General features: G+C 34.6%; 1 protein-coding gene across 12 annotated transcripts in view; it reads left to right on the top strand.

Moving 5' to 3' along the window:
- Nucleotides 1–17,613, top strand: part of LOC126969193 (2-oxoglutarate dehydrogenase complex component E1-like) — a 67,081-nt gene that overhangs the window by 38,463 nt on the left and 11,005 nt on the right. For 2 of the 12 annotated variants that reach the window (XM_050814575.1, XM_050814514.1), the window contains exons 19-23: nucleotides 7–199; nucleotides 1,039–1,176; nucleotides 1,809–1,973; nucleotides 4,318–4,419; nucleotides 9,474–10,906. The exons of 3 other annotated variants lie outside the window; for them this stretch is intronic. In XM_050814575.1, the coding sequence (XP_050670532.1) occupies nucleotides 7–199; nucleotides 1,039–1,176; nucleotides 1,809–1,973; nucleotides 4,318–4,419; nucleotides 9,474–9,573 (698 nt within the window). In that variant the 3' untranslated portion in view covers nucleotides 9,574–10,906. Of the gene's footprint in view, nucleotides 1–6; nucleotides 200–1,038; nucleotides 1,177–1,808; nucleotides 1,974–4,317; nucleotides 4,420–9,473; nucleotides 10,907–17,613 lie in introns of those variants that run through there. 7 more of the 12 variants (XM_050814612.1, XM_050814584.1, XM_050814549.1 and 4 more) reach the window with 5 other exon arrangements.

The following is a 17,613-nucleotide window of genomic DNA, read 5'->3' as shown; positions in this document are numbered from 1 at the left end:
TGACAGTGCGTCAACTTCACGACGCCAATTGGATCGTGGCCAACTGCTCGTCGCCCGCGTCCATGTTCCACATCCTGCGGCGACAGATCGCGCTGCCGTTCCGTAAGCCTCTCATCCTGATGACGCCCAAGTCGCTTCTGCGTCACCCCGAGTGCAAGTCGTCCTTCGACGAGATGAGCGAGGGCACTGCCTTCAGAAGGTGACCTATGATAATCACAATAAACAAGCTATTGAAAAGAGTAATTAATCAAAATAAAACTTGAAAACAAAATATTATGAACGATGCGGGACTCAACCCCACGACCTCTCGCGTTCCGTGCGAGTGCTCTTCCAATTGAGTCACCGGTCGAGTGACGCATCGTCATAAAATCATACAAGATTTTATGACGATGCTTTGTTCAACTCTCAGGTTGTGGCTTCATCTACAGCATATACTTTACAGTTGATATCCTGCTCAACCCCAACATTTGCATATTATGAAATGGACTTAAGATGACGCTCTTGCAAATCTAAACTATATATATATATACTATATTTAGGATTAATACACAAATATAATTTGAAAACATAACGTGGGTTCGAGTCCCGCATCGTTCATAAAATTTTGTCGCCACTGCAAGGTCGTTATTTAAAAAAAAATTAAGAGAGGCTGCTTTGTTGTCTCTGGATAAATCTTTGTCTGACATTTCAGCTTTCTCTTCGTCATCAAAAGATTCACTTCAGAGTCTAAATAAACATATCCAATAAACTTATCGAAGTTTAGTGCTAGTGAAAATCTTATGGATTCGCGTTACCGATATGTGCATGACGCGATAAATAAATAATTAAAAAATAAATATATATAGTTATACACTTTTTAGATAGTGAAATCTCGAAGAGTTCGCATCACCGAAATGCTTATAGCAGTATATCTGTAGCTATACAGCTGACGTATAATTGTGCAACATTAGTGCTGTGTATATGTTATAAGTGAAAGGTTCTATGTGTGGTGTAGTCTAGTATCATTTTAATGTATTTATTATTTTAAAATATTTCCAGAGTGCTCCCAGAAGAAGGAGTGGCAGCTGAAAATTCCTCGAACGTCCGCAAGCTAGCGTTCTGCTCGGGCCGTGTGTACTACGACTTGCTGAAGCAGCGTCGCGACCGCGGCTTGGAGAAAGATATCGCTATTGCCAGGTACATTCCTTTCCATTTCAGCCGGAAGACGTCCACTGCTGGACGAAGGCCTGCCCCAAAGATCGCCATAACGATCGGTTCTGCGGTACCTTCATTCAAACTACTCCGGCGATCTTGATTAGATCATCAGTCCATCTCGTGGGGAGCCTACCAACACTGCGACTTCCAGGACGTGGTCGCACTTTTCTGTCCCAATGGCCATATTATGTCCGTTGAGCTATGAGCCTTGCACACTGCCACTTCAGATTCGCAAGCATCTGGGCTATGTCTGTGACTTTGAAACTCCAAGCATAGCCCTTTCCATTGCCCTCTGAGTAATTATAATTATACTGCGATTTACATTCCATGGCATCATAATAAAGTGATTAAAAATAGATTGTGTCAAAATAATATATTATGCCCGCGCCATAAGCCACTAAATCCTTTTTTTTAATGTAAAAATAGCAGTAAATTGAGTTAATTTTTTCAACAATTATTTATTTTTCTTACGATTATGAGCTTTTTATATCAATTTAATTGTTATATACGATTTTGTGCGACAAAAGTGGGAGTTTTGATTTTAGGCCCTAGTAGAACACTTGCATACCTACGTGCTTTAGCATGCAAGTATATGATTGTGTTGATTTGGATAGATTGGAGCAAATCTCACCGTTCCCATACGACCTGGTGAAGGCTGAGATCGCGAAGTACCCGAACGCTCAGCTGGTCTGGAGCCAGGAGGAACACAAGAACATGGGATCGTGGAGCTACATCGAGCCCAGGTTCCGGACCCTGCTGCAAAACCAGAAACAGATCAGGTATGCATATCACGTACATGTAATACGAACATATTACATATTTATTTCCATTTCCAGATTTCCAAGCTAGTTCGTATCGTATTGGGCTCCACCATGTATCGTTTTGTGTTATATTAAGAGTCGGATAATTATTCCATCGTTTTTTTTTTATAAAATTGATTGCTTCAGATTTATACCTTCGTCCGTCGATATTTTTGATGATAATTTTTTTTATATAATCCGATGAAATTGCTCGAATGAATTTGAAGTAAAGAATTGTCAATTTTCAACCAATCCCCTCCGCTTGTATGTTGTTTTTATGGACTACGACGTCATTGTTATTATTGTAGTTTCTTGACATCTAGTCTGAATTAAATATGTGTTAACAATCATTGTCCAAAGACAATAAGGATCCCAGAGGATGACATCGACAGTGACATTAACTGTGTGGTCTTGAGTACTGTATAAGGAATATTACTGAGAAATATTTGCAAAACGCAGTCATGTTGTCGTCTATTAACCATAAGTTGTTGTTTTTTGAGCTGATGTGCCTTTTTTGAATATTTTTTAACTTTATATTTTAGTACCTACTAGCGTAACTCGCCCACACCTCTCGATGTTGCGTTCGTATCGAATAATAAGTATATTATTTTCGAAATATTTGCTTAAAAATGCATTTACGAAGCGTGTTGGTCGAAAGTTTGAAATTAGAAAGAAAGAAAGAAAATAATTTATTTGTGACGTTGAAATATAGTACAACTAGATACAAAAGAGTTAAAAATTAACACTTAAAAAGTTTAACGTAAACAAAATTATGAAATATTATTTTATATACGTCACAAAAAGGTCCCAACTCAGCATGTTAGCCGGTTTGAAAACCAGCGCTGGTCTTCCGTTGGGGCACTATATAACGGAAAGTGCAGTAATATATATATTAGATACTCATCCAAGGTAGGCAACCTTACGGCACGTATCGCTGAGCGTTAAGGATGTTTTAATTCCAATAAAACATATTATACAAAAATTCTCCCAAGGAGTTAAGTTAACATTAAGGATCGACTTGTAGAATTATGTATTGTATTATTATTCATAATAATTAGTGATATAATACGCGGACCGCGTATCTAATAGCGTATTGAGTTCGGAATTGGCTAACTAGGGCAGGCAGGTAGCTCACACGCCGTTAAAACTCCATTTTTTTCTATTAATTATATTTAATTATGCTCCATAATTTTTCATTCAGCAAAGAGATAATTTTCTTTTTGAATTTCAAAAACTCGCAGATTGAGAAATATAATTTAAACAAAACATCCGAACATGTAATAAATGTAACAATATACTGATTTCAGTACCTACATTTAACTCTTTATTAGCTTTTTCATCGAAACATTAGTTTTTTCATTATTAGTCTCGAAAGTTTAACCAAAAATTTCCGTCAAACTGATATGTAGCCTGTATTATTAAAACAATTGATGACTAAATGACAGATGTTGAGATGCCACCATATTTTCGCTGTCATAAGTCTGAGACTAGACAATAATATACTAAAACTAGCTGACCCAGCAAAACGTTGTATTGCCGATATTAAAATCGCGATACAAAAGTAACTGTTAATCGTAGATGGGTGAACATTTGAAGTTGTATGTATTTTTAATGCTGACTCATAATCAAACAAATTAAAAAAAAATTCAAAAAAAATTGTGTGGACCACCCTTAACATTGAGGGGGATGAAAAACATATGTTATCCGATTCTCAGACCTACCCAATATGCACTCAAAATTTCATGAGAATCGGTCGAGCCGTTTCGGAGGAGTTTAACACCATGACACGAGAATTTTATATATTAGAAGTAAAAAGAGGCATGATGAAGCGGATACTAAAACATAGGTATTTTGATAATTAATTCGCACAGTGGTGTAAACTGAAGTGTAATATTTGGTAACTAAAAATAAGTTCTCTATACTTACGTATATAACGTACGAAAACTTTTCAACGTGGCCCTTAAAGCTCCATCTGGATCTGTCTGCATTTTGTTTTATACTCAGATGACCCTACAATTCCTTACAAAAAAAAAATTGGATTGGAAATGCTATTTTTACTGGCCTTCCTAATTAAACCGCTTTTGTTGTGCTCTTCTTGCTGACCGTACTTTCTAGAACTGTTATTCGAGCCAAGTGCCGAGTTAAGTTGATCGAATTATACATACTTATCTTAATGTTGATTTTATTTACTTCACTATCAAAAGAAAATAAATGACAATATTAAATTCAATAAATGCCTGGTTTGCAGTTTGATTTAATTTTGATAACGTGTACTAACGCATACAATGCATGTGTCATCGTAACACGGGGACCTTGGTTGCAGGCCAAAGTCTCGCTCGCAAGGGGGCTGGTTTAGCCAACTGTTGGGTCGCACTGAGGACCCACAGCTTGACACACAAACTGACATGGCCCCTCGTACTATTAGGTGAGATGTCAACCATTTACACATATCACGCTTTGGGTTATTGTTTGTCGCCGACACGGTTTAAACTATTTTTTGCTTGGCTTTTACTTGATTAGTAGCACGATTTAGTTGATTAATAAAAACCGACTCAAAAATATTCAACACATTTCATCTTTTGTCTCTTCAACTCTCTTGGTTTAATTTAATTCGATAAGTGCTAACTTGTCCCCTTATCAGAATTTTTTAATTTTTTGTGTTGGCTTTCATCAAGATTGTCCCTCAATATCCTGGCAGAGGACCTACCCCATCTGTGTCCACTGAGGACGCTGCGCGTCTTAAAGGTCATAGGGCTGGAGGATGTGATTTGGATACAAATTGAACTCCGAATATGCAAGGGAAAAATTCTCTAAACGTTGCCCATGCTGCCTCATCACAATGTCGTTGCTAGGGCGTGCTTCCAAGCACACGTAGAGTGCACAATAGATCTACAGATTTAAGTGTTTATTTCCCAAACAATAATAATAATAATATACTTACAAAAAATGGTGGCGGTTTTGTAATAAGTATTTGTTTGTTATCACTATTTTTTACTATAGTCCAGTGTTAATATAATCTGTATGATATTGTTTGTTAACATATCAAATTGCAAACCACGCAAGTTTAGTAGGCTTAATAACCAGTTGGTTACGACAAAGTGATTTATGTGTTCTTTACGTACTCTTAGTATCTAGTTTATTTGGAATTAATATCTTTGTCTTATTCTTCGTTTAAGTATTTGGGCGGTATATTGTGTTGCTTTTCCCATCTTCATGTCGGGCGTTTTTTTGGAAAATATTTAAGTTTTCTTCTAGACGAAAATAAAATAAAATAAATCACGTTTAAGTAGAACTCAATTAGATCTGCTTTGATGTCAGTGCGTAAATTAGTGTAATTTTTTTCTTGTTAAAATGATAATATTAACAGGATTGTAACTTGAAATATCATCTTTCTGTACTCAATAAAGATAAGTCAACTTGACCTTTTTAATCTATACAAATATTATAAAGCTGCAGTATTTGTTTGTTTGTTTGTTTGAACGCGCTAATCTCTGGGTACTACTGGTCCGATTTGAATGATTCTTTCAGTGCTGGGTAGTCCATTTATCGAGGAAGGCTATAGGGTATGTTTTTTTTTTTTCAAAATTAGGGATCCGTAATAAAATTGCTATTTTGTAACACAAGGTGTAAAATCGAAAACCTATTTTTGCGTGCGCTGCAAAAACTATTGACAATAGAACAAAATGATGTACAGTCTATAATATAGACAATATTTTATTACTTATAAAACTATCGCGTGAATTATACTTTATATGGCAAAACAACGTTTGCCGGGTCAGCAAGTTAGGAATACACATACTCGTGATGTTGATGTACATTTCAAACTCAATTATAATTACAAATATATACGAAAAAGAGTGGTGAAATGAATGATGAGAGATAAAGATTTTAAGTAAATACAAAAATTTGATCACTGTAATAGAAAACATAGTTGCAAAAAATTGTTTTAAGCTAGGAGTGCTGACTTTGATTCTTACTGTTTAACTTAATGTGTCCTTTTTACTTTAATAGGTATTTTTTCACCAGTGCAGTAATAACCGTCAGATACTATGCTAATTGTTGCCAGATACAGTAAGATAAAAATGTGTAGGGTGTAGACCAAACATTATTATATTATTATATCCTCCGGTGACAAAAATTTTATGTGGCTATGTTCAATAAAATACTCATTACATAAGCAGATTTCGTTGAAATCAAAATTATGCACATCTTATTTTCATTTAATATTTTTGAATTCACAATCAGTTATGTTACAAATACGAATAATATTAGCTGTATTAAACATACATAAGTACATATAAACATCCATGACTCGGCAACAAACATGTATATGCTGTTGTAAAAACCATTTTAAACTTGTGTTAATATTTTCGCTGAGATGCAAGTATGTTCTAAAGCTTCGTATGAAACGCTTTTGATTTGATCTTGACACTCGGTTCCAGAATGTTGTCCCGATCTCTTATTATTTATTCTTACAAAATAGAAATCTCTGTAGTAGCTGTTTTCGTTTTGGCCTGACATACAGACAGACATTCTATAAAACACTTTTTTGGCTTCCATATTGTTTGTGGAAGCGATTTTTCTTAAAAAAAAAAATATGTACATTAGGTTTTTTTCATTTTTACGATTCTAGTATACTATTCTAGTATATAGAATTTTTAATTCAGGATAAGTTGGATAGGAAGCAAAGACATAACTAAACAATTTGGTATTTTTAAAGTGAAATCCCTTCTGCGAATAATTAAACAAATTAAATTGGAACCAAAATTTATGAACAATGCGGAACTTGAACCCGCGCCTCTCGGGTTCCGTCCGAGCAATCTTACCTACTGAGCCAACCGTTCGAGTGACGCATGGATCGTAAATCTTGGTATGTCTCGTTCAACTCTCAGGTTGTGTTTCCATATATAGGATCTACTTTATAGTTGATAACCTGCTCAACCCCAATAATTACATACTAGGGAATTTATTTGTTGATTGAGAGTAGAGCAAGACATACCAACATTCATACGTCACTCGAACGGTTGGCTTAGTGGAAGAGCGCTCGGACGGAATCCAAGAGGTCGCGGCTTCGAGACTCGCATCGTTCATAAATTTTGTTCTGGAATCTGGAAGATTGAAAGACCGCAATATTGAATATAATCTATCAATAAACAATACAATAATTCAATCTCAACAGGAAGTTGCTACTGCTTTTGAGATTTTTTTTTCTGAGATTCCAGTTTCTATCACAAACACTCTTGTCTCCTCCACCAGTGTTGCTGAGTCACTTCTTCTGGAAAATGTTATAGGATGTCAACAAAGTTTCAATTTTAGTTTTGTTAGCCCTGGAGAAATAATTAAAACTTTTAAATCTCTAGACATGAAAAAAACTGCTGATATATGGGGCATTTCTGTTAAAATAATAAGTTCAATAATTATTGATGTCATAGCACCATATCTTGCAATAGTATTTAATAATTGTATTAAGCGTGGCGTGTTTCCTGACCTTCTGAAACATAGTAAAATTACACCAATATTTAAGTCGGGATGCTCTTCTGACCCGAACAACTATCGTCCTGTGTCGGTTTTGCCGACCCTTAGTAAAATTTTTGAAAAAATAATTTTAAGCCAAATGCTTACTTACTTTAACTCTCATAAGTTACTTCATTTGAAACAATTTGGCTTTACTAGGGGACGTTCAACAACAGATGCAGGTGTTGAGCTGATCAAGAATATTTTTGATGCCTGGGAGGAATCGCAGAATGCACTTGGCATCTTCTGTGATTTATCTAAGGCTTTTGATTGTATTCAACATTCAACGCTGGTCAGGAAGCTATACCACTATGGCATAAAAGGAACTGCGCTTGATCTTCTGACTTCATATCTAAACAATAGAATTCAGAGGGTCGACGTGAATGGCAGGAGATCTCCTGGGACTCCTCTCAGTATGGGGGTACCACAAGGGTCTATTCTTGGACCGTTCCTCTTCCTTATCTATATAAATGATCTTCCTAATCTTATAGAGAAAAAACATAAGATAGTATTGTTTGCGGACGACACTTCAAAGAATGATTTTCAAAGTGAAATGAAACCAAGCTATGTATGACGAAGTGAACGATATTTTATCTGACATCGTGTACTGGTTTCGCGCTAATAACCTATTGTTAAATAGCAAGAAAACTAAATTCATTAAATTTACCGTACCAAATGTCAAAAATGTAAATGCAAATGTTTTGTTAAACGGAGAAGTGATAGAACCGGTGGAATCTGCTATATTTCTTGGCATATCTCTAGATTCCAAATTACAATGGGGCCCCCATATTGAAGGATTGGCGAACAGACTTAGTTCTGCAGCATACGCGGTTAAAAAAATTAGACAATTAACTGACATAGATATGGCGCGACTAGTATACTTTAGTTATTTCCATAGTATTATGTCCTATGGTATATTGCTATGGGGTAACGCTGCCGATATTAATACAATATTTGTGCTGCAGAAGAGGGCTATTCGCGCTATTTATAACCTAGGTCCTAGAGAATCATTGAGAGCAAAATTCAAAGAAATTAACATCTTGACTGTTGCTTCTCAATATATTCTTGATAATGTAATGTATGTTCATAGGCACATAAGAGAATTAGCTAGAAACTGTCATAACCATAATGTTAACACCAGGAACAGACATAAACTGATGATGCCTACTACTCGGCTAAGTAGAGTTAGTAAGTCTTTTGTGGGGCGATGTATGTGCTTTTACAACAAGAGCAAAATTCAAAGAAATTAATATCTTGACTGTTGCTTCTCAATATATTTAGCTTACACATTTTTCACACATTTAGCTTTTACAACAAGATCCCAGAAAATGTTCAAAACAAAGGTGTTACGTTATTCAAAAGAATTGTTAAAAAACGTTTGTGTGGTAAAGGTTACTATAACATAAATGACTTTCTTAATGATACCACAGATTGGGAATGGAGCGACCGCCCTCAGGCTATTAAATAATAAGTTTAATTGTACAATGTTACTTTGTAAATGTTACTTTAATTGTAAAACATATTTTTGAAGAAAAAAAAAACCCGCTGAGTTTGTTGCGCCCATTCTTCTCAGGCCTGAGGCATTCACTTTGGAATGGGTGGTAGTTTTTTTGACTTTCAATAAGTGATTTCACATCCTATTTTGAGTAAAAATATTTGAAGGCATAAAAAGGCATTTATTTTCTCAAAATTGATTCCTTTAGAATTCTTTTTGATGTCATTTCTAATAACTACTAGATACTACTACCGCTTCGAAAACAAATGGCGCTCTGAGAGAGAAGAAGCGGCGCAAGAAACTCTCCCAGCATTCTTTTTTTGCGCTCTTTTCAAATAAAAATATACAATATTGTACCGTCATTTCTATCGCTATAAAATAATCACAATCTCGTCCCATATTTAATTTAAAGCCATAACTTCCAAATATATATTAAATTATATGATTCAAACAACAATTTTAATTTTCAGTTACAACGGGCGTGCCACAGCCGCGTCTCCAGCCACCGGTTCTAAAGCCGCTCACAACAAGGAACTGAAGAACCTTCTCGACGAATTCTGCGTGTTATAAACTAAAATCGCGAACATCCACACGATAACTTAACGCCGCAATCCATAACATTCTCGTTGCGATAAACAAATTTAAAAATCGAATTTCATTAATGAATCCATTTCATCGTTACTGTCAGTATTTTAAACAATTCTCGTCGTAGTTAGACATATTTAATACTTATTTATTTATTCGCTGTTAGAGTTGTGTTCCGTTCGTTGTTCGTAGGTATTATTTATTTTTAATTTATAGCAGCAAAAGTATTTTTTTCTCATTTTTTTTCGGTTAGTGTTTTGTAAATACCTTTACCAAATCGAGCATTGTTTAACTTTGCCTGTGGTAAGTCCGCAGCGATAATCTGCGCCATAGTAGTTCTATCCTTGTATAATGTTACTATATCGTTAGTATCGGCATTAGTCAAGTACAAATTGTATGTGCGTCTAGTTTCGTTACCGTCTTATCGGTGAATTTTTTTCATCGCTGTTAGACCTCTTGTAGTGTTGCACTCGACGATATTTCACGATATTATTATTATTATCATAATAAACGTAGTGAATCTTACTAATGTTAGTCTAGTGTGTAAATTGTAAAGTTTTATTTTGCAACTGGTTGCAATAGTTTAGTTGCATAGTTACCGCCGACGTGAGCTCGGTTTGTAAGGAATAACACCAAAACTTACTAATCTAATATACCTATTTCATGTTATTTAATAGTTGCTATACGGCCGCTATAAAACTACATGGTGATTATAAACGTTACAGCGGCTAGATCTTTATCGGCCTTACAAATAAAATTGGCATAAATTTATAACTAAGCATAAACCAAGAATATGTAAAATTGCTTACGAATGGTTTGTTCGGACGTATAACGTTTCCCGCGTTTATTTGCAAAGCAGCTTGTCATTCGGAAAACTTCAGAATTATCATTGTATTGACAGTGTTGTCAACGATATTTTAAGCATTTTGCATTTTCTTTGTTTATCATCAGTTATAACTTTATACCAAGTTTATTTGTAAGGCCGTAAATATTTAAATTAATAAAGGTTAATTCTCTGCTTTCGTTTATATACACCCTGTAGTTTTACACGTTCCGTTTTACAATATTTTAAATCTTTGTATCTTCTATTAAACGTTTGCATATAAAATTCCCTTTGTGAAAATTATAGCATATATTATATGCACTGTTATTTGGAATTCATCGTATTTTTGAAAGGTGCTCAGGTTTGAAAGACGCGTGGGAGATGGAGAGTGCTATTGGTCTGAAAGGTACATATTTGAAAGGTCGCCTGAGGTATTTATTTGCTATAAACGTTAGACGCTTTAGTTATACAATATAAATATAATATTATATTCGAGACGTGTTGTTTTATTACTTTGCCTTTTATGTTCTTGTAGTGTTTAGTCTGAATTAAATGTGTTAACACTCATTAACCATGTTGTGACATTATGTGCTATATAAAGAATGCACAGCATGAAGGGAGCGCCAGTTCCAATCGGTCATTGGTCGGGAGCGGACGTCCCCGGATGCAGACTCAAACGCGAGACATTACAGTTCTCAAGTAAGAGAATATATACATGTTCCTTCTTCATAATAACTTATCGGATTTAAAACGTGGTTAATATACGCTTGTTAAAAATTGTATTATTAAAAAATGCAGTCCCATATTAGCGCTAAAATACTTATATAAAATAAGACCCTTTTATAATCATATATTATGCCTTCGATAGCGAAAGCATTGCGGACGCTCGGTTAGTTAGTATTTGACGGTGGTTTTCCAATGTCAGTCAGTTCATAATATTAAGCTGAGGTCACATATGGCTTAACGCCAAACCATTTTTTTTTTAATCGAGCGAAAAGAAATGATTCTTTATTAAATCAGCTTTAAGTAAAATCGAACCATGTGAACCATTAACAAAAAACACGTAAACCAGAATTAACTATCGGAGGCTTTACCTTTACATTATACCTTCGATTAGGGTTGCCATCTCTGAAATCTGGGAACCAGGATAAGAAGCTTGGCAAGGCCGGATTTGGAGCTTAAAACCCGGACATGTCAACTGTATTCTTTTAAATTATTCCGTAAAATAAAAATAGTGTTAATTGTTGTAAATCAACTTGTTATTTATTTTCAGACAATTTTAAAAGAAATTTAGCCTTTTTTATGGAAAAGGAGGACAAGCGAGAGTACGGGTCAACTGGTGTTAAGTGATCACCGTCACCGACATTCTCTTGCAACACCAGAGGAATTACAGGAGCGTTGCTTACAGGTACGCGCTTTTTTTGAAGGTACCCACGTCGTATCGTCCCGGAAACACCGAACAAGGAAGCTCATTCCTCATCTTTGTAGTTGTAAAAGCAAGAAAGCTCTTTGAAATCCGCACTGTGGAGGACCGCCACATATCCAGATGGTGGGGATGATATCCTAACTTGTGTCGTGTCGTGCGAAGGTGGAATTCGGCGGCAGGAATCAGGTGAAACAGGACTTCGGAACACTCCCCGTGATAAATGCTATAGAAGACACACAATGCATTTATTGTAATTCTGTTATGTGTACTTAATAAAATAAATAAATACAGCAATTATAGGTGCGCGGGACCAGAGATGGAAGATACTCCATGTGTGTATATACACTAGAATGTGGGCCGGCTTGAAGTATTGCTGTGCTCTATTAATGACGCCCAGGTTCTTCGAAGCCAATTTGGCTTTGCCAGATGACCGCGGAATTAGCAATCGAATTAACAATACTGGGTCTCGAAATCTCAAGGTCAAGGAAAGGTCGAGACCCGGTATTCTGATACTAGGCGAGGCTGTAAGTGTTGTGTAAATGGGTTTTTAGTGGTAAACGTACAAACTTGAGTTTTCTAGGGTTAAATTGGAAAAGATTCAATTTAGCCCATTCTGCGACCTTCTCAAGAGAGAAGACACAAATTTCTCCCGACTTTGGTCGACGATTTCCCGAGAGAGATGCATGGCCCGTGTATACGGCATCACCAGTGGTGTCGTCTGCATAGCAAAGTACTATGTTGGAGGTGTCCAACATATAATTGATATGCAGAAGAAACAGTGTAGGAGTGTCGGTATTTATCAGTATTTCTGATAGCCTTTAAAATATCTGTTTACCTTAAAAGAAATTGATAAAAATCAATACAGTTATAATAGGCAGTGACGTTCTAACATATAGACAATGCACCTCATACAATCAAAGCCGAAATATGGCACATGCCACAAATGACACCACAATAAGCTTCGACTGCTATGGCTATACATTTCTGCGTTTACTTCAGTTGTTTAAGATATTATTGGTCAATAGGCAGCAATGTAAACACTATTTCAGTTTCAGTTGCATATTTTGAATTTAGAACCCGATTTGGACAGTGACATCAGTGGAGTAGCAGTAAGGTATTTTTTTAAACCCAGATGAAAAAGAGGGTTGCTATAAGTTTTACGTTCGTCAGTCCGTCCCTATTTTCCGATCAAGATCTGTTCAGTCGGAGGTGTTTTACATTTTTATTTAAAAATCACATTCATACTATAAAGGGGAAAGTAGGTAGGTATGTTTATTTATTGGCTTGTTTATATTTGTTACATCTTTACGTTCTAAAGAGATTTGGATTTAATAAGCTAAGGTAACCTTTGATGACAGAAACTAATACTCAAATATAATATTATTATTCACATAAAATAATAAGTTAAACTGGTTATTTAAATGTTCGGTTTCTTGAATTAAATTAAATTTGTATTTTAGGCTTAGATATATTTTACATGGTATATTTTTGGTATATGTAGTGTAACCGGACATGAACATATATTTGAATGACAGATTTTGTCAAATTTTAAATGTGGTTAAATCCAAAACCTTAAATACGTTAGTGGTGAAATATAAATATGCGTATTTGGTTTGTAAATTTCTTCACATCTCACTCTTGCTACCAACTGGCGCCAATTCTCTTTCATATTTGCGATGCGATTACTTGGTAACGATACTTCCGTAATAACGCGTAAAATAGCACGAGTATGTTCACGTTCTTGTAAGCCGTTCACATTACACAAAATACAATATTGCTAATCAATGTTCACTAAATTTTAACAAAAAAACAACTGACTTCAAAAACACTATTCCAAAACAATAGATATAATATGCACTAAAAAGTATAATAATAAATGCGTATTTTTATGCAATCTAATTAATAAATATAATGTTAACCGAAATAAACCGATATAATGTTAATGTCACCGATTTCAAAAATAGCAATAATTGTTGCTAGAATTAGATCTATTAATTAGATTGTATCAAAATACGCAATTATTTTTATACTTTTTAGTGCATATTACTATATCTACTGTCTTGGAATAGTGTTTTTGAAGTCGGTTGTTTTTTAGTTATTTTTTTTATTTTTAATGAATCTGATGTAAACTAACTAATAATATGTCTAAATATGTGTAGATCTTCTTTATTTTGCATTGCAGCAATGAACCTAAGTGCATTGCAATTTGATTACAGACTGTTAGAAATTCTGCCACAGAGACAGCGCCCTTACGTTAAGTCGTTAAGGAGTTCCATAGGGCATCATATTTTACTACGACAATTACTTGACCATAACGACGTTACGGTAGGTGGCTCAAAAATCCAGTTAGCATAAAAAGATTCGGCCTGGTATCGTTTATCCCTAAGAATTGAAGAGTTCCGTTACTTCGTCATGGATTCCATAAGCAGAACCTAACCAATCTATCACCAAACTACCTTTGAATTATGTCCTTTCCAATAAATGCGTTTCCAGTTGATGCATCCAATATACGATAATTTATATTTATACAGTTTATTCTTTATTGCTTTTTATGAAATAATTTTTAATATTTAAACACAACTCATATATTGGATGCAGCGCCTTACAAACTAATTTATTATGTGTTACAGTAAATCTAAAATACTCTATTTGATTTGAAAAGTGTGGCCGATAAGTTTCTTGTATGTTCTCACGAGCTCAACTTTTTCCGAACATAATATTATGCAGTAATTTAAAAGAAATACTCATAGTGACTATTCAAAACGATTAGTTTAAGCATAATTGAATAAGGTTCATTTGACTTTGACTTTGAATACTTACAACATCACGTGGCGTCGTACATTATAGCCTCCTATCAATATCTACCATGAAACACAAAAATATTCCAACGGAGGAACTCGGGGTATATAGTACTTTCATAGCTAGTAACATATTATTTTTAATGGCGTCTGTTTTGTTTACAAAATATTTTGCTGTTTTGACGAATGTGTTAGCCTAAATTATAAGTTGTGAAATAGTACTTAGTGTGAAATGTACTTTTTATTATTACTCAATTCAATTTCGCGCGCTGATTGTCATGGAACTTGACAGCGTGACACTGCAGCGGGAAAAGTATGTAGCTCTTTAAGACCACATTAAAATTGCTTCATTTCGCTTGGGCTTACACACGTTCTGAGCGTTATTATTCTTAGAAACATCCACGACTAGGTAACAAACAAGCATATATATCATATAAATGTTTGCACTTACCCGGATTCGAATCTGGGACCTCTAGCTCAGTAGGAAGGGTCACTAACCACTGGGCTGTATGGGTTCTCAAAATTAGACGTTTTATTTTACTCATTAAATTTACAAACCCAGTGCTTCACCTCCAAAGAGATTCTCAAGGAGTAATGACCAATCTTCATCTTTATAATCTTACTAAAAAAAGAGTTTCTTGCTCCCGTTTTTCTCAGGACCGAGAAATATGCTTTTATATGGGTGCTTGATTTTTAACGTTCATTAAGCGATTTTAGAATCCTTTCCAAATATTTGAATTTGAATCAAACATGTAGCGAAATTTTCGCGCCTCGAGATCGCACAGCCCAAATGTGTCAACATTAAACAGCAAATGACATAACATAAGACTTTAAGAGATCTATATAAATATAATATTATTATAAATGACGCATGCCATCTTCGGTAGTCGATGTTGCAGCGCCAGTACCATGGCAGTACCATCATACGTAACATGAATGTGGGAAGGAACCAATGCAAATTGGTCTTCAAATCGATATATTGTTAGTATGAACCCTGCAGTGAGCAAATGATGAAATCAACAAAACAACGAGAACCACTGTATTAACTCTCAACTTTATACAAATTAAACTTTGAAATGAATTCTATAATTTACTTCAGAATCTAATCTAACTCACTGCAACTTTTCCTTCAAATTTATTACGAAACCGTAAATCTATATAGGTTATAAACTTCTATTGTTTGTTTGGGTACATTTTAACCCTTAGATTATTTATTCATCTAGATAGTCTCTATTTTGAGCAATGTACGCACACTAAACTAATATTGCTTGCCTGTTTTTATCGGTTGTCTAACACCAAGAGACTATCGAGACGTATAAATTTTCTAATGTGTAATACTTTCAGTCAGTGTAAGTCCGGCACTGGAACCAGTTGATTGTTAAACAATTTTTTGTATCTAAAATATATGAACGATGCAGACTCGAAATCGCGCCTCTCGGGGTCCAACTCAAGTCAATTTACTAATATGCAAATATTGGGGGTGAGCAAGTTATCAACTGTAAAGTAGATCCTGTTGATGAAACCACAAGCTGAGAGTTGAGAAGACATAGATACTAAGATTTACGATCCATGCGTCACAGGAACGGTTGGCTCAGTTGGTAAGAGCGCTCCAACGGAATCCAAGAGGCACGGGTTCGAATCTCGCATCGTTCATAAATTTTGGTTAGAAATTTAATTTGATTAATTATTTCCAGAAGTGAGGAAAATCTCTATATAACAAATTGTTTACAATTGATTGTTTTATAAATCAGACGGGTCTAATAAACGTCTTTACTAGTATAAGTCGATCTCAGATATAGCAGTTGATAGACAAATTCCCATAATGTTCTAAAAGTATACGGGTGATGTTGTTGGTTCGCTTCTCCTCAGCGACGTTCGTTGAGGGTTAATAACTACTAGATACTACTACCGTTTCGGAAACAAATGGCGCTCTGAGAGAGAAGAAGCGGCGCAAGAAAGCATTCTTTTTTTTGCGCTCTTTTCAATAAAGATATACAATATTGTACAATCATTTCTATCGCTATAAAATAATCACAATCTAGTCCCAGGCTGTCGGATCATTTAGATATTCAGCAGTGGAGTAATAGGATTTACGACAGAGACATTTTTTTATAAAACATTTAAATTTATTTATAGATAATGCCTGAACAGTGGCAGGGACTTTATTATAGAAGTGTATACATTTACCCTTAAAGCTATTATGTATCTTATGAAGCCTACTAGAATTAGTTACAAGCGATCCCTTATTTCTAGTGTTATAATAATGAAAATCACTATTAAGAGCAAAAAGGTGACGATTTTTTTGAACGTATATTAAATTTTCATAAATGTACTGACAATGAGCAGTCATAATATTTATTTCTATGGGGCCTAAACACTAGGCAAATATACTAGGCAACTCAAGTATTTCTGAGAAGCCTGTGAGGATTTATTATGACACTAGTGTTACAATACATTTACGAGAGTTTAATGTTTGTTTAAAAGAATAGAAATATTTTCACAAAATTAAGTTATTTAGATAATATTAATACTAGAAATAACTTGCCAAGCCTGCCACAATACTCCATAAAGTCAATAATTCATTTAAATGTTAATGTATTCTTTTCTATAATAAATTTCCCGAACAGATAGCAAATATGTCTATAAATAAATTGAAAGCCCTCACAAAAAGTAAATTAAGCAGCAACAGTTATTACAATATCCAAGATTTCATTGACCAATATCAATAATAAAGAGGCCTGCTCTAGTTAAATGTGATTTGTTTTAATATTATTTTCGTTGTATGATATATTGTATTATTTTATTTTATGACTGAACTTAAGCTTAAGCACTACTGTAGTGCCAACTCACTTACACGAATCAAATTAATTAAAGATCTGAATATAATATGCTATTATAGTTATTTCTAATTATAGTGATAATTATATTAAATAGTATTTAAATAATATCAGTACTTACATGAATGTTATTATTAATTG

Source organism: Leptidea sinapis, chromosome 1 (genome assembly GCF_905404315.1).
Source record: "Leptidea sinapis chromosome 1, ilLepSina1.1, whole genome shotgun sequence".
Classification (NCBI taxonomy): Eukaryota; Metazoa; Arthropoda; class Insecta; order Lepidoptera; family Pieridae; genus Leptidea; species Leptidea sinapis.
The sequence above is the reverse complement of the archived record's forward strand: the minus strand, read 5'-3'. Positions and strand labels throughout refer to the sequence as shown.